We start from the raw sequence: 18,829 nt of genomic DNA, 5'->3' as shown, positions 1-18,829 counted from the left end.
TTCAGATGAGATGTTATTTCCCAATTTGAACAGAATCCATCCAACCATCCTTATTTTTATAATGGAAATATAAAGCCATTTGTAAAAGAGTTCTGGGGTTGTTGAAATTATGAGAACTGTGATTCCTCTTATCTGGATGGCATCAATTAGTGGAAGATAATGCTAAGCTACAGTATCTATATCCCAAAGGGGTAAGTGTCCAAGTGCATCCCATTCACAGGGACATCAATCTCTATAATTGTATTTCTATAAATTTCTATATAAATCTCTATAGTGATATCACTATAACTAATGGCATTTTAGCTAAGAGTCAGTTGAAATCAGCTCCTGGATCTTTAAAACTAAAGGATATAATGGCATAATGGAAGAAAACCTTGGTAAATGAAAAACATTAGAAGTTGCAAAGACAACTATTCAATCCTTTGTTAACACAAATCATAGACAGTTTCCTTTCAATGGACTTATTTTTTGCATCTTCAGTTCATGTATTTTCTTGGCCCTAATACAGAAATACTAACCTTTCCTCTCTAATTCTACCCACGATTATTTATCAACCAATGATTGCATCATCAAGGGATGATTTATAAGTGTAAATAAGATGTCTGGGTTTAGCAGCACAGACCGAAATTCTGTATGATTTAATGGCATTTTTAGACACCTCATTCACTAAGTGCTTAGTAACAAGATGATTTACAATCATGTGTTACCTGGTTTGTGCCTTTCTGATTCGTATGTATGTATGTATGTATGTATGTATGTATGTATGTATGTGCATGCTTACTCTCCTGCCTTAAACTTGTCGTCTGAAGAACATCTGGACTATTTCCTGATCAAACCTAGTACCTCATATTTCTTTCCTATGGCTTTATATAAGTTGTACATCTATGAACTAGGACTATATTTGAGACTTCTCTCTACTTCAATGGTTCTAACTCCATAAATACTTCTGTCTTTGTCTTTCATTGGAATCTCATTGAAAGGTGCTCCTGCAAGGCTATTTCAGGTGATAGAGCAGCCGAGTTATAAAGCTGAAACAAATATCAAGTGACAGAAAATTATGTTACTCAAGATTTTTTTGTCTCCTCACCCATCAGCCCTAGATACCATAGACCATAGCATGGGATGATACAAGTTGCAGTCTATTAAAATCAGGAGAGTTAAAAGTTCTATCCTGTCCTAGATAGATCCTTGTTTGAGTTGGCCTACTGGTCAATTCTTTGTCTTTTTCCCCAGTCTGGTGGCCTCAGAACTGATATCATAATAAAATATCAGAAGAGAGTGCAGCCAATTTTTTGGGCTATATTTGTTTTGTAGATAATTTAAGGAGCAAAATGAGTACTAATTTAAGGAGCAAAATAAGTACCTTACACTTAAAAAACTGATCTAGCCCCGCAAATATCCCCTAAATGGGACATTTAATCTGATCTGGCAGGAAGTTTAAAGAGTAAAATAGATATGTTAAGCATTTAAAGTAAGAGTTTGCCTGGACAATAATATTTTCCTGACTCTTGGCTATCCTGATTTTTGACTTGTTTTAATATTAATGTCCAACTTGTAACTCATTGCCACTCAACTGCATCTCAATGGGATCTGTTCCTGCCTTATTACTGTTATACATACTACTTCTTTACTTTTGTTTAGTTTTCATGGACAATAGCCATTCCCAGAATGTATACTTTATCTATTTTTTAAAACTAATGTTTAAGAAAAAATTGAATGTAAATTTATATATGTGAATCTTAATGTACAAGAATTGCATGTCATATGCTTTAAACATCCCATTCGAGCATTGTTTAACACTTAACTAAAAGCATACCAATTATACCTGTGTCCATGTGCAGCAGCCTGGCTAAAGGAGTTCATATCACCTTGTGGAGTCATGGAAATTCCATTCCTGTACATTGTTCCAATCATAGGATCAGCACCTCGCTCCAAAAGCAGACTAACCAATTCAAAATTTCCTACAAATCAGTAACAATGAAAGCCTTTTTAAAAAGCCTGCTTCTTGTTCTCTTCAATCAAACAATATTAAGTAAGATATTATGATAAGATAATCCTTACCAGCAGCTGCTGCCAGTTGCAAGGGTGTTTCTGAATAGTTTTCCTCACCATGTTCCAAAGAACCTTCTACTTTGGCTCCTGCATCCAGTAGTAGCTATAAAAGAAATCCATTGTTTTTTCTTAAAAAAAAAAATCTACACAAGAACTAAAATGATCATCCAGCACAGAAGGGCAATCTTCTTCAACGCAGTGCTGAGATCCATTTTACTGCAAGTCCCATAATTCTTATCCAGAATCCGCAGTCTTAAAATTTCTGGAAATGCAAATTAAAGCAGCTGCATTCTGCAAAATACATAAATTCTGGCTATTGCATACAGGTTGAAAAATGACCAACAGATAACTAACAAAGTGATGCAGAAAGTCTAGTTCTTTGGTACAGCCCAAATTTGGTAACAGAAAATAAATAAGTAGAGAAGAGTTAAAGGCCATCAAATTAGGGGCCAGTTCACAAAACAGGATGCTTGTCATTTTTGGTTGCTACCAAGAAAGCATTAAATATCAAGAGAAAAGGTGATAAGAACAGCCAAATTTTAATGCTCTGTGTCAAATGAACCATAGAGTCACACAGGAACATGCAGTTATTCAACTTGTTTGTAGGTTTTTTTCCCTAACACCTCTTTTTTGTTTATACCATTGCTGAGACAGGAATAGTGCACAACAGTAAATGTGTAATATTTTGGTGAAGAGTAAGGACACTGTAGCTACTGTGATATGCTCACAGTCATTACTCCAAATAACGGTCTGTAAAGGATCAGCCCTTCTCTTTTTTCTCCAAAAATGTCCCAAACACTGAATGGTCAACTCTCTGCTTTCTCTTATGACTTCTTTGTTAATCTATCAACTTGATTTATATTTGCTTCAACAAGCTTATGCTTGGTGTCCCAAAAGATTTCTATTGTGTTTTCCCAATGACGGTAAAGTGGATGGGCAACTGCCTTCTTGACAGTTCTTAGGAACTGCAGCCCAGCCATAAATCTTCTCTTTTAACATAATCTAATATTCCATTTTCTCACAATAAATGGAATTTTATGTTATGGGAAACCTAAAGGATTTCAGAGTGATTCTTCAGAGACTGGGGATGTTTGGAATGGACAATACATTAAAACAAATACCAAAGCTGAGAAGTTCAAGAATTTCAGAAATAGAACATCTTTATGTCCCTATATCTCAGGTGGAGCAGACACATGAGGATTCTATCATGAAAATAAACAGTAATTTATGATACAACCACAAATTACCCTAAAGTAGTTTGAGAAGGCAACATACCACATGGTAGCAACTGAACATTTTTTTCACCACCACAGAAACGTCAGTTGAGATTATTATGATACTGGAAAGATTGAGGGAACTAAATATGTTTAAGCTTGAGGGAGAAAAAAACAGCTGAAGAATGTGACAGCACCAGTGATGGGATTCAGCCGGGTCACACCACTTTGGCAGAACCAGTAGCTAATTTTTTGTTGCCCAGTCCCAGAATGGACTTCTGGAAGTGGCATCCACACAGAGAATTGGTTGTTCACATATTTGAATCCCACCACTGGACAACACTCTTCAAGACACCGTATATCCTCTACCACTGCAACTTTTAATCCATTAAAAAAAATCCAAAGATTCAGAAATATAACTATTCAATCTAAGACCAATCTTCCACTTATGTTCTTATTGTTATTGGGTGGATGCCAAAGGAATTATTCACCCATTCCATGTTGTTTGTTGTTGCCAAAGGAACTGTCCCCATCTGATCCATCCCAACAACTCTGATATAATAGAAGAAACTATTTGCAGCTCAGGGTTGAACTGTGGGGTCCTTGGTGCTCTCTGAACTTGGTTGTTTTCTTGCAGATGTTTCATTATCCAACTAGGTAACACCATCAGTGCTAGGAGAGGAAAAGGTTTGCTCCTTATTTATAAAACCCTTAACTCAAATCAGAGTTTTTCCCCAGTCTTTCCAATACAAGCTTCACAAAGACTGGGCAGCCATTTGTCTGAAATGGTATAGAGTTTCCTGCCTGAGCAGGGGTTTGGACTAGATGACCTCCAAGGTCCCTTCCAACATCATCATCATCATCATCATTATTATTATTATTCTGTAACATTTCAAGAAGGATTCAACAAAGGCAACATTTCAACAAACAGTTGGTTTAGTTTGTTCTAGACTAAGCTATGCTAAACTATTACCATTAACTCATACATACATTGATGTACATTATCTATCACTAGTAAAGCGCTCAATCTATCTGATTTTAAATAGATATTGTCCATTTCTTTATTTTAGAAGCCTTCTGCTGGATTAAAATCACTTGACTAGGAGCCATGAAACTACAATGTGCTTGACACTGTTAAATCCTGTTATTGAAAGAGAGAGCAGTAATAAATAGCACTGATGATTGCATCAGCTATAAGCATCTCATGGTGGTCTTGCAGTTGACCTTCCTTATCAGTTCCATCAAAAACAAAACTGCCACTAGGCAATGTGAGACAACAGATGCTGAAAAGTAGCAATCAGCCTTCCAGATATCCTGCTTGAACTTGAAATCCATTCTCTCCTATTATAAGCTACAATTATTTTGTATTCAGATGCAGTTGAGGGCACTAGACTGCTGTCCTCCAGTGAGATGGAAGGCACTATTCTGTCAACAACATTGAAGTAATGTCAGTTGCTAGTTCAATTCACTTCTATATATGCGAAAGGGCTGGGTAGGTGAAAAGCATAACTGTCCACTACTTCAGACACCAAAATGTTTGTGGTGTTCTAAATTACAAAGAAATACAGGAAAACCAGAAAGGCAGAAAAACATCTACCTAGAATGCAGACCACTGGCCACACTGATATTTAACCTACGAATAATGTAAGAACTTTCTTCCTGGATCTTGCTAATAGAGAATGAACAATAACATACTATTTTCAGTTTCACAAGCAGGATATCATAGAGAAGTCATATTTTGCTTCTCTCCAAATATTGGTAATTAGAGATACAGCAAACTTTCTTTCCAGTTTTTCTAATAACCACTGATAAACGTATCCTCTATGAAACTGCCATCATCATTCATCATCTTATGAACTTGGAGCTAGAATTGATAGCCATGAATCCATTATTCTGTTCTATATAGCATAAAGAAATTATAAAGTTTTAGTCAATGAAACTCATTGAATGAGGGTTTTTAGAAACCCAGAACAACTCTATGTGGTCCCTAAACTCCTACAGTATTATCTTTTCTATTCCTTATGTCTATTCTTCTTTTTTAAAACAAGGTTGAACAAAAGGAGGAAAAGAAAGGTAGCTTTCTTTTATAATATATTATAATGTGTCATGATAATATATTATTAAACAATAAATAAATAGGTACATAAAACACATGGTCAAAAATTATCAAAAAGTGCCCATAGGATATTATTGGTATAATTTCATTTTTAATTGCTGTATTTACACTTTGCAGTGATTTAGTCCTTAATTGCATGCAGATTTCTCAGAGTTAATTCTAGCTATCAGATGAGGATTACTTCCTAATAGGTATACTTAAGATTGCAGTCTTATACTTGTAGTTGTATATAATAGAGTTATTATATATCTACAGAGCAAAAAAAGAAGTAGCAAAAGAAACCAATATGAAAATGTCTGCCAAGTATGGGATGATTGCCAATTAAAAACTAACCATGAGAAATAAACTATGAGATGGAGCAAAAGGGAAATACAGTAATACCTGGACTACAGGAATATGTCCATGCAATACAGCAAATGTCAGGGCGGTCCAATGACGGGTCTCAGGATGGACGGATGGATATTTATGAGGAGTATTGACAACCTATAAACAGATAAAGCAGGTTTCTTTTATATATGACTCTTCAGCAAAAGCCATTGTATGTGTAATCAAAACAAACTTGCCAGAATGCTTGACACATTAAGATACAGAGAAAAGAAAAAAAAGCATGCAAAAGAAATTTAAAAAAAAAATTTTTTTATGTTTAATCTAATCAAAATTTTTCTGGGCAAGAAAATAGACTTCCTTAACCATTTCCCTTACATCCTTTTAACCCACCTAGATATGATTCCTACAATCAATTAGTATTCATCTGATGATCACATGAGTACAGCAGTAGCTTCAAACTATATTCCAACGAACAGAAAGATAAAGGGAGATGCTACTCTCCATCTCATTCCTAAAGTATCACAATCACACTCATATAATGTTGGGCAACCTTTCTACCGAACCTAGTGGACCTGAAGGCTATGAGTTCCTCAGAAATCAGTGCTCTGACTTAGACACAACATTATAAGAAAAGGTTTTTGAGAGCCCTGGTCTCAAACACACCCTTTCCCTCCTACTAAATAGACAGAAATAAACAGTAGAATCCCACTTTAAATTTAGAAGAAGTGTGGTTCAATGGGCTGTCTAAACTAGACATGGTTCATGGCACCATCACCAGCTTAAGCAGAGCAGAGACAGGGAAATACTCTATTCTCTGCTGCCTATTCTACTCTGCTATGGCAGCAGATAGAGTGCTGAAAGCTCTATGGCGGGGGTCCCCAACCCCCGGTCCATGGACCTGTACAGGGCCGCAGCATGCCAGCAATCGGTCTGCACAAACAAGCAAATCCCCATCCTTAGGATGCAGGCAGCACACAAAACCACACACTGTCCGGTCTGTGGAAAGACCTTTCTCCATGGAACCGGTCCCTGGTGCCCAAAAGGCTGGGGACCTCTGCTCTATAGTTCTTTTCCCATTTTCCCCAGCTCTTTGCCATACACCATTCTTTAGTCTGAACCTTAAGCTATAGTTAATTTTAACTATATAATAAGCTAACTTTAACTTAAAGTCAGGATTATGAATTATATTAACATTAAAGATAGTTTACTATGATGCCTGAAATAATTCCCTAAAAAGATATTGTTGGCTTGGGGGGGAGGTAGTTCCATGATCTATACAATGTATATATTTTTCTTGTTCTGGCCATCCTAAACAGCAGAAGATTGACTTCAGCAGATTTCAATTAAGTTTAGAATCTTGAACTAACCATCTCAATTTTTTCTTTGTAATCTTCATTATTCCATTGCTGGCAGGAAAACACTCTGATAGCTTCTACTATCTAGTCAATCATCAGTTGTAAACTGATGTACTAGCTGTAATTGATTATTTGTTGGAACATGTAAAAAAAGATGCCTACAAATGTCAGCTTCACACAGGAATGGCCTCATGCTAAGCTATTTGGGAGTTTTTAAAGGTTAGACCGGGAATTTAAAAAGACACCGACATATTTAGTGTCTATATATTGGAAATTAGTTCTCAAATGAAATTCTCATCAGCTCAATGTGAAAATATTTTGATAATAGCATAATTTCTATTATCTGCAGTTCAGCTTATTTCAAGACAACAAGTAACATCATAATGCAGAGGTATCTGAAACTCTGAATAGACAAATCCCGGCATAAACTCTTAAAAAAGATATAAATTGCTGCATATCATTTTTTTTAAAAAAAAATCCTAATCCATAACCAAATGAACAAAACATAAAAACTATTATCCTAATGCATAGCTCAGGTTTTAAACATAGCATGAAACCTTGACTACATGAGATAATATTAATTAAACTTTCCTGCATATCAATAAAGAGCTAATCCAATATAAAAAACTAGGTAGTATTATCTTCTTTAACAAAAAATATTTTTGGCTGCACCCCAGATTTACTTTTTCAAATTCTGATTTTGCCAGCTTGTAACTTTATACCATGTGAACAAAAGTTAAAAGCATACATCTATTCAATCACTTTCCAAAGTCCCACAATTCGTTCCACAATGACCCTGAGAGAGAATGACTGGCCCAAAGGTATCCAGCTGGCTAAGGTAGGACCAGAACTCACAGTTCCTGGTGTCTAGCTTGGTGCCTTAACTATTAGACCAGTGGTGGCGAACCTATGGCATGAGTGCCAGAGGGGGCACTCAGAGCCCTCTCTGTGGGCACGGGCGCCATTGCCCCAGTCCTAGGCCTTCAGCTGGGTTTTATAAAACCTTTTCGCTTTAGGCCTCCGCTGCCATGTGCAAAAAAAAAAAAAAAAAAAGGTTCAATCAATCAATCAATTTAAACTTCTCCCAGAAAAAAAAAAGCTCTGCAAAGTTGGAATTGATTGATTGAACTTTTTAGTCCCACCCAGTCTGCCATTACCACCGCAGCCACGCCCACCCAATGGGCCACACCTACCCAATGGGTCACATCCACCCGGGACCCGACGATGCATAAGTGGGTTTTGGGTTGCAGTTTGGGCACTCGGTCTCTAAAAGGTTCGCCATCCCTATATTAGACCAAACTGGCTCTTTTTCCCTCTGTCAGAATCTACTGCCTCTTTTTTGGTACAAATGAATAAGACTTTATAACTAGTACTTAGTATCACCCAGCTATAGGATTTCTGTCCCTTCTTTTATAACTAGCCCTAAAGAAATACAAATGGCTCTTCAATCCCTTCTATAACATGGTTTGGTAATAAGCTTTTGTTGGCTTGAAGGTTAAAAATGAAAGTTGTCTCATTACAGATATCCCATCGCAGCTAATGACAAGGTTCTTTGATATCAACATGCTGCTTCAGCATTGCAATGCAATACTAACGTTTAAAAGGTGATGGTTTTTCATATTGGTATAGCAATTTCTCACACCAGGGAAATATTTTCTATTTTTAAAAATTCCTATCCCAATCTGACTACATTTTCCAATGAAGCATTCCACCAGAGCCTCTGTTGTGCAAACATCATGAAAAACCAATTTTAAATATTTGAACAAATGGCAAACCAGATTGCATCAATTTTCAATTGCTAAAAGACATTTAGCAGAGCAACAGAAAAGTCCAGCACTGGGTCCTATTTTAGCATTTTGTAACTATATTTACCTTATCTTAATCTACCCCATTTCTCCTTCAAAATTTCTGCAAGTAGCAAAGCATGATTTACCCCAAAGCATGAATAAATCAACTTCAACCACTCTTTCCTCTATTCTCATTTTCTTTCGGTATGCTCTTGTATGATGAAAATTATGTTTGCACCCTATGTAATTATCTTCAATTACCCTTCAAAATATATTAGTTTAATATGTAGATTGTCATTTATCTACAATGGTCACAGCCTATTAGATAAAGTTTGAGAAGCTATCAAAGATTAATAAATCTCCCATTATTAAGTCTTGCTGTTTTCACTGCACTGTCAGCAATAGAAAGCATAATTTTTCTCTGAAACAAGCTACTATTCATTCATTGTATTGTGGGTAGCCTTGGGCAAGCTAAAAAGTAAACAAAAAAAATGCTGCATCATCTTTTTTATCCCAGCCCAATGATTCTGGCTCTTTTAGACTCGAAGAGCCTGTCATACATTTATGAAGTGGTTGGCACAACATAGGAGAACAAACCCATCAGGGCAAGATTCAGCAGTCCATCTGTATTTAAAAGACAAAGGCCACTCTTTCGAAGACAGCAAAGTTCACATTTTGGACAAAGAAGACCGCTGGTTTGAAAGAAGGGTCAAAGAGGCCATCTATGTCAAAACTGAATAGTCCTCTCTCATCAGAGAGGGAGGGATACGACATCATCTATCTTCAGTCTACAACACAGTCCCTTCAACAGTTCCAAGAAGGCTCCACACCCATTTGCACTACTCAGGTGACCCTGACAACACAGATAAGCCTCCAGGTAGCATCAATGACTCTCTAAAAGAATGTAAATGACCAGCTGTCTGCAAGAAGTATAAATTCTTCCATTCCCCACCATCCAATCAGAGCTGATGAAGCTTCTTGGATGAAAAGCAATACGTCTTTAAAGAGAAAAAAGAAAGTCCAGTTGCCTCATGAAAAAGCACCTTTGGAACAACCGTGACCTGGATGACTGAAAATCTCCATAAACATTGAACTGAAATTATGTATCATTCACCCTCAGATGGTTCTTTTTTTTATATTGCCAAAGAGCTTTGTAAACAAGGACACAAAAATAGATTGTAAAAAAAAAAGTCACTGTTCTACAGGACGCAGCAGAAGAGAGACAGAAATAATGACTGCAAAAGAAAGAGCAACTCATTTCAGCTGGATGTTGAAAAGAGGCTGAATTTTTTACTGCTTTTCCATAGATCCACCCTCCTCCTCCTCCCCTTCTTCTTCACGTCCTCTTTTACCGCTTTGGGTGTTGAGGAAATAAAAAGTACTGGTTCTTGCTCTTCTGGTGGCCTCAACCATTATTAATTGATGTCGTGATAGTGTGTCTTTGATGTTGTCTCTCCATTTTCTTTTTGGTTTGCCTCGTATTCTTTGACCTTCTCTTTTTGTGTATGCCTTGTATGGTAGGGAATCCCGTGACATCCTTTCCAAGTGAGCAAACCACTTTATCGGCTCTTTTTCTATTTGTAGTTTAAGATTGGTTCTATGCCTATTTTTCTTCTTCTGGTCACTGCAGCAGTTTCCCTCAAACATCTCCCTTTGTGATGACTAACTTTCATTTATGTTACCATGTTTGGCACTGGTAACAAAGTGGGGATGAATGTGCTTTTTATGAGATGCTTCTTTATTGTTTATTCTTCTTTATTCTTTATTGATTGACTGCCTGGTTAGCTTAGTTCACTCTCTGTATGCATATAATGTCATAGTTTCATTGACTGATTCACTGATATTTAAGTCACCTTTTGTTCAGGAGCTTAAAGTGAAGTCCTAGTGACCAAACCAGGGTTTAAATACAATTATATGAAAGAAGCATGTATACCAGACCATGTACATACCAGTCCATAAAAATACTGATGCAGACAAATTCTGTAGCTTGTTTCCACAGTTCCACCAGTAAGATTTTCATTGGCTTACTTCTTAGTGAACTGATCAAGCTGCATCTGGACTTAAAATTTAAATGAAGCTCCCAATGAAAGAGAAGGCTAGTCTAAAGGTTGGATTGATTTGTATATCATGCTAAGATGTAAGATGGCTTGTTTGGTTTTGGCTTACTATAAACCATCAAAAGATCTTGGTAGATGATAGTGCAGTAAATTTAAAAAATTAAATTAAAATGGATGAAATAATAATAATAATAATAATAATAATAATAATAATAATAATAATAATAATAATAATAATATTTCCCTCCATGTAGATGCAGTTCCATTGAGGACCACACGCTGAGTACAGCTGGTCAGCCAGCTACAAATCCATCTGGTGGTGATGCTGTCTAACCCACATTTTTCTACCTTATCAAGTAGTAGGTTGTGGTCTACTTTATCAAATCCCTTACTGAAGTCCAAGTAAATTATATCCACAGCATTCCTCTGGTGCACTAATTTTGTCACCTGGTCAAAGAATGCAATAAGATTTCTCTGGCCATGTTTAACAAATTAGGAACTAAAATGTTTTGATCATTAAATAATACTGCTGATAATATGAAGTGATGCATTTGAAAGATACCATAGGGCAGTGGTTGTCAGCCTTTTCTTCACTACTGACCCCCTTTAAATTCCTTTTGTGGCCACAGACCATGGCCAAGAACCCCCAAGACTTCACTCAAGATTTAAACCATAACATTTCTTAACGCTTTTGCGGACCCCCTATGATGACAGGCCCTCCCAGGGGTCCATAGATCACAGGTGGAGAACCCCTGCCATAAGAGTCCTGGGTTTACTATCAGTAGATATTAGGTCTTGATATCATTGCTGGATAAGCATTGCTGCTTTGCTCAATAACTTTTGGCTTTCAAGGATTCTATTTTTCATCCCTGTATGAAAGAATCATTATTAAAGAGAGGGAGTGTTACATGCATCAGAGGATAAAAATGTTCCTGACGATGGTTCAGAAAAAGAAACCTGGATTTTACATTTTAGCTGTTCTAACAAAGACACACAGCATTTTAAAATATGAGTGCCCTTATCTTTGGCTTCCTGCGTTTTTAACCTGTCTTCCCAGAACAGATGCAATCATAAAAATAGTCTCACCTCAGCATTTAGATCTGCTCCAGCATCCAGTAACATCTGGACCATAGCCTCATCACCCCGCACACAAGCATACATCAATGGAGTCATACCCTGTGTGGATAGCAGTATTCATAATCATTGATTTATAACCTATCTTTTATTCAGGATCACAAGGTGAGGCCCTAATGACCAGACCAGGGCTCAAATACAAGAAGCATGACACTAGACCATGTGCAAACAGCTATCAGTCCACAAATATATTGTTTGATTTAGACAAGTTTTATTGGATATGATTTAATTCAGATAAATTTTGTTTGATATTATTTAATTCAGACAAGTTTTATTTGGTATTATTTGATTCAGACAAGTTTTATTTGATATTATTTAATTCAGACAAGTTTTATTTGATATTATTTGATTCAGACAAGTTTTATTTGGTATTATTTGATTCAGACAAGTTTTATTTGATATTATTTGATTCAGACAAGTTTTATTTGATATTATTTGATATGTGAGGAAAAACTGAAAGGAGATAACTATATAGCTAACCTAATCACTAGCATGATAGGCAGAAACCCCCCCCCCACAAGAAATACTCATGAGTGTCCATGAGTCTCTATGTCAAATGATAACCTTATGAAATATGAAGTTGATCTGTGTGTCTGGGTTTGCCCATTTATTTCATCAAACTTTTTTTTCAAATTTCATTTAGAAAAACAGATGTGTGATGTTCAAAATGTGGATGAGTTCAGGTAGTCCTCAACATACAGCCAGCAAGGCGGGTAGTTAGGCAAGTCACAACTGCTTTTACAAACCTTTTTTGGCATGGTTATTAAAAGAATCATGTGGTCGTTAAGTGAATCCTGGTTCCCCCATTGACTTTACTTGTCAGAAGCCAGCTGTGAAGTCACAAATGGCGACCATAGCAAACACTGTAAACACATGGCAGTTGCCAAGTGCCTGAATTTTGCTCCTGTGAACATGGAGATGCTGCGATAGTTATGCCTGAGTTACCTTTTCACTAACATTGTAACTTTAAATGGTCACTAAATGAGTAGCTGTAAATCAAGGACTACCAGTAAAGCATTCTTTTTAAAAAGCTGTTTATTAACTTTTGATTAACTTCTTTGCCAAGATGAAGGTTTTGATCTCAAGACCTTTATGGAGTCTGGACTCCACTCTAGTGTTAGGCATTTATTTTGTAGCGTAGTCCTTCATCATTTTTATGTGGTTATTTTAACAGGTTAGACTGGAGCTTTATATTAATTGCCAAAACTACTAACTGCAATTGGAGGAGTAGAAGCTTTGATATGCATGCCTTTAATATATACTGATTTAATTTGAAATGAAATGCCAGGCAGCTCTGTTGAGAGTTCCTAGCTCTAGGGCAGTGTTTCCCAAACTTGACAATTTTAAGGCATGTGGACTTCAACTCCCAGAATTCCACAGCCAGCAGCGCTGGCTGTGGCATTCTGGGAGTTGAAGTCCACATGCCTTAAAATTGTCAAGTTTGGGAAACACTGCTCTAGGGAAATGCTGCCCTGTTTGGAGGAAAACTAGATTAACTGGCTCTTCACTACAGAGTCTCTAGCTGAAAAATTATATTAATCTGAAATACTCTGTGCAGCTGATCAAGATATCCTTTGTGATTAATATTTCTTTGACAACATTAGGCACAAATGTAGTCAGAAAGGGAGAGTTAATCATTACCCAAAAATATGAACGAAAAAAGAAAAATAACTCAATTTTTGTTTGTTTGAATTAAAGAGAGGTGCATGCACCAAAAAGAGAACAAATGGATGGAGCAAGAAAAAGTAATTTGCTTCCATTCTGCAAAGAGACCTCTCTTTTATGGTAGGGCTAAGTTTTCCTAAATGTTTCAGGATTTTTACAGTTTTTGTTTTGTTTCTTTAGAGATTTTAAAAGCAAATATGAATGATGTACGTATACAATCTTATTATTTCTTTATTGGTGAAAACAGAACAGGGAAACTTGCCCTTATTATTGGGCTGTGAGATTCCTGGAGTTTCAGTGGTTACAAAGGAGGGATGTACAGTTGTTCCCAAGAATTATTTTAAGTAGGCATTCCATCTATGTTACCAATGACTGATCATGAATATGTCTGTAATAAACTTCCCACATAAGCAACCCATCCGCGTAAAGGGAACTCACTGTCCCCTAAGCACTTCGTTTTGAGCTGTTCAGAAAATTGATATTTAATTTCAAACTTTCTTTTTAAGCTAAGTCTCCTTTTTTCTACATGGGTTATAATTCTTTATACCTGTTCACTCATGCTGTTAATTCCATCTGGCCCCAGTAAAGATATGGCCTGCTTGACCAAGTCTGTTCGGCCACAGGTCAACATCCGGAACCCTAGATCTTGCTTGAACTTTGCTTCTGTGGCTACTGCGTCCAGTTTCCGAGAAGCACAGAAGCAGTCATCAATTCTGCGAATCGAAGAAAAGAGTTAGAAAATTCTTTCAAAAGAGATTTTGGCCATTCATTTTTCCACTGCCACATTCTGCCTTTGAATGACATACACTGTCATTGCAACAAACAACCTGAATAATGTACTGTCAAGGAGGATTTACATAGAGAAAACCTCACCCCAAAACCACAACTATTCCTACCAGGTTCTTCTAGACTGGTGTGGCACAGTTTTGCCCTGAGTTTCTTTCCCTTAATATAGAATTGCAGTTATGACATTTGATTGTTATTTTAAATTTTAAAGGAGCCCAGTAATTGTCAGGAAAAAGCAGGAGCTCAGACAGATAAGAGCTAATAGACAGAGACTACGATCAAATAGATTTGGGCTAAAGGCGAGGCTTTTGGACATAAATACTGGTTCCCGGAGCTGGAAGGAGTCTCACCCCCCCTTTTTTTTGTCTGATGAGAAAAATGTAGACTGTAGGATGGAGGCACTTAAAGGACAGACAGTCATCAGGAGAGGAAAAACTCTGTCTTGCATTCAGCCAAGTACTGTAGCATCTTCAACCTGTGACACTCTAGAGATGTACATCTGCTATTGCCTTTAATTTCTAATGACTGTTCTAGATCTGGCCTCTATTAACAATTCTTTCCTAGTAAATATAAGAAATTACATCAAGTCTTTTAACATAAAGTCAGCCTGGTTGCTGTCAGTTTTGTTTTCTATCTCTTACGGAAGGAAAGAAAGAAACAGGATGAAACCAGCTAAGTGTTAACAGCTAAGTTTTACTATACCAAACATGGGATCCAGCAAATGTCTATCGAGATTGTCAGTCATCCAGGTCATAGTTATCCCAAAGGTGCTTTTTCATGAGGCAACTGGACTTTCTTGTTTTCTTTTGAAGACATTTCACTTCTCATCCAAGAAGCTTCTTCAGCTCTGAAGCTTCTTGGATGAGAAACGAAACATTTTCAAAGAAAAACAAGTAAGTCCAGTTGCCTCGTGAAAAAGCACCTTTGGGGATGGGATCCAGCAATCATTTTATTGTTCTCTCTTCTTTACAGCAAGACTTTGGAAAAGTCATCTTAATATTACTTTTGCACTTAATGGGGCCCTCTTGCAGTTCTGCAGGCTTCCTACAGTTTATCAAGGACTGTAATTTAGGGCCATTTTTTCTTTCCTTTTTAGATGTTGTAAAATCATTTTGACTGTTCATGTAAAACTGTAACTGTGCAAATAGTTGCATAAGCACTTAATTGGTCTAATTAAATCATTGTCTTTAGAGTGATCTTTGTCTCCTTTTCTAAATAGCTACTTTAGCATCTTATCCCTGATCATTTTCAAAATTAGACAATTTCTAATATCAGGATTTAGCAGTTCTTTCTACCTTAATCTGAATTCCTAGAGCCTATGTTTTGTGATTATATCATGCTAAATATAAATAGTTCTGTACTGCCTTGACATTTCACAGTCATTGGACATTTCCATACTATGAACAATTTTATCTTGTGAATCCTCACAAAGCTCTTTGAAACAGAATTGCAATTATTGTCAGTGTAAATTTCAGCCATCCTTGAAACGCAGATCATTTCTATATATGAAGGTTAGCTATGTTAGGGAAGGTGGATCGCAAAAATGTAAATAGAAGTGCTGAAGTCTAAAAACGGTTTCTTGGTTGCTCTCTGCCTTTAAAAAGTCTCTGTGACTTCCAAAGATGAAATAAGAGCATATAGGTTATTTTTTTAATAATTAAAACCACAATTGTGTGTATAGTATAGTACAGGGGTTCCCAACCCCTGGTCCATGGACCAGTACCAGGCCACGGAATGCCAGCAACCGGTCCACATAAACAAGCAAAGTCCCATCTGTGGGATGCAGGCAGCATACAAAACCACGCACCCTCTGGTCCATGGAAAAACCTCTCTCCACAGAACCGGTCCCTGGTGACCAAAAGGTTGGGGACATCTGAAACTAGGGAGAAGAAATATAATTTCTGAACAATCCATGCACATTGGGCACTCCAGCAATAAGATATTAATCTTCTACTGAGGCAAAGAGATAATACAGTGGAAGAGGCTGGTTTGAATCCAGATGTTGGGAGACAAGGTGAAACAACACTTCAACTAACAGGAAAAAGAATCACTTACAAAGGCCACAGAATCACACCTATGCAATGCAAAGGATAACCAAATTTCAATATTGGCTTTGCCAGAGCAGAATGAACTGTGATAATGAAGAATTCCAAAACATTGTTATGAAAATATACACTGCCTCCAAAACGCCTATCCTATGAATTCCTATCATACACAAAATAATTGATGCTTATATTAACAACCTCTGATACTGAAAAGATACCTTATTGTGTCAAACACAGGAAACACTGATTTACAAATTTTAGGAAATTATCGACCTCCGAGATAAAATGTGTTAATTCTTACATATTTTTATAGATGAATTAAAAAACAGGTGGTAAAGGTGCTGGTTGGCTAAAGTTTTCAAGATATTTCACAATAAAGAATTATATACAGGTGAGTATATTTTCCTATAAGGGAGGGAGGCGTCTAATGATCATGATGCCTCGTAACTTTTCGACAAAATATGGTAGAACAATAAAAATGGTACCACATGGAAGTGTATAAATTTATCTTCACTTTAAGACTAATGATTATTACCCAACAGTAATTTATTGTTCTTTTATTGCAAGGTACGTTTGTCTTGGTCAGACCTACTCATCATATAGTTACATCTGGTAGCTTGTGAAAGTGTCATTGCCTAACATTTCCAAGAACAGTTGTGTGATATTTTCCTTCAGAAGCCAAGATGCCTCAAAACTGTTATAAACAATGCAGAAATCTTCTGCTACAGTTGTGGTGAGGTTACATTTGCATCTCAAAAGTGCAGTATGACACTTCCAGATGCATTGAACATAATTTCTAATAAGCTAATACAGCTGATACAGACCACTGCATAAAAGTGAAGGAAATATATTGGTATCTTATTTCCTCTGGCAGGGCAAAACTGTTTGGGGAAGCAAATTATATTTGGGAAATGGGGTCTACGGAAGGGGCCTCAGTTCACCGTTCTTCTGCTATACTGATTCAATTCAGGAAGTCTTAAAACTGCATTTCAGGCTGGGCAATGAAACATAAAAATATCTAGACAAATTTCCTATCAAGTAAGTTTTCAAATCCTATTCATTCTCTGGAATCATCATCAGCAGAAGACTGCTGGATTGTGAAGGAGTTTGTTTACAGCCACACGCTGGGGTGATATTTTTGTCCCTAATTATTGCAGCTCTCACGGCTGAAATTAGAGAATTAGTCAAAATTCAAGATGCGGACAAGGACACTCAAGGAGAAAAGCATATGAAGGGGATATTGAAACTAATTTGGAGAAAACTATATTGTTTTATTCTATTTTTTGGCTCTATATTATTTTACTTTATTGCTCTTCCTTGTTTATTTAAATATGGTAAGGTTATTAATGCTTTCCCTAAGTCACTTTCAGCTTGCTCATTATACTGTATCTACCCAAACTATACTCTCAGGAAGTAAGTTGTGGAAGGCATAAAAGAATTGTGCACATATATGCTTTTTCATAAATATGTAACAATTATAGTCTACTCTCTTTCCATTCTTGAGTCATCCAACTACATGTCATTCTTAGAATCTAAACACTGATCTATCACCTTCAGATCCTACTAAATCACTGTGCTATCTGGGGCTTATGATAGCATCATGATAACTCCTCTACAGACTATTAAACCACTCAAGATTTGGTCTTCTTGGTCAATTCCCAAGCATAGACAACTGCCAGGCAATCAGTAATTAGCCACCAGTGACAACTGTTTTGACTTAACTGTTTGTGTCTAAATATAAACTTCTGTTCACCCAGTTAAGAGAAAAAAAGATGAAAAAGAGAGGATATGCCCAAGCATGGTGGCAATTGTGTATTATTTTAAAACTGCTGGCAGTCAAGTATCACAACATTTGGACTTCTTTATCAAACCAGCATGCTTAAATAGGATAACAGCTGGGATGGAAAGGGCAAGAAACACAGACTGTCTCTTTAAAGCAAGGCAATGTTACATTCTTGATTGAGGAGTGGCAAATCTCCCTTGAAACAGTTTCCTTTCATTTGTCAGAAGGAACAAAGAAACTTGGAATTTATTGCAATGGTCAATCTCTAGCTACAACATCATCTGATCAGTGGGAGAAAAGTTCATCTCATTCTAGTAAAAGAGCTAAATATGAATAAGGGATTTCTAGAATATGAACATGACACCAAGCTCTCATAAGTAATTGCATATATTAGGAATAAGCAAAAATCTGGCAAATTTCTGTTTATTCTACAGTAACTGTGACTGCCCAACAAACAATAGTTTCAACTTTTTAATTGAAATATAAATAAAATCTGAGGTTGGCTATT

The 18,829-nt window shown here is 36.6% G+C and overlaps 1 protein-coding gene across 2 annotated transcripts in view; it reads right to left on the bottom strand.

Moving 5' to 3' along the window:
- BTBD11 (BTB domain containing 11) overlaps positions 1–18,829 on the bottom strand; it is a 246,510-nt gene that overhangs the window by 24,798 nt on the left and 202,883 nt on the right. For both annotated transcript variants that reach the window (XM_039363928.1, XM_039363929.1), the window contains exons 5-9: positions 14,255–14,420; positions 11,995–12,084; positions 5,764–5,865; positions 2,062–2,155; positions 1,826–1,961 (exon numbers count right to left, since the gene is read on the bottom strand). In XM_039363928.1, coding sequence (XP_039219862.1) covers positions 1,826–1,961; positions 2,062–2,155; positions 5,764–5,865; positions 11,995–12,084; positions 14,255–14,420 — 588 coding nt within the window. The remainder of the gene's footprint in view (positions 1–1,825; positions 1,962–2,061; positions 2,156–5,763; positions 5,866–11,994; positions 12,085–14,254; positions 14,421–18,829) is intronic.

The sequence above is a fragment of the Crotalus tigris genome, unplaced genomic scaffold (genome assembly GCF_016545835.1).
Source record: "Crotalus tigris isolate CLP2741 ecotype Arizona unplaced genomic scaffold, ASM1654583v1 scf7180000019630.4133010339:1179603, whole genome shotgun sequence".
Taxonomy (NCBI): Eukaryota; Metazoa; Chordata; class Lepidosauria; order Squamata; family Viperidae; genus Crotalus; species Crotalus tigris.
Note: the sequence above shows the minus strand (reverse complement) of the source record. Positions and strands in the feature narration are given on the sequence as shown.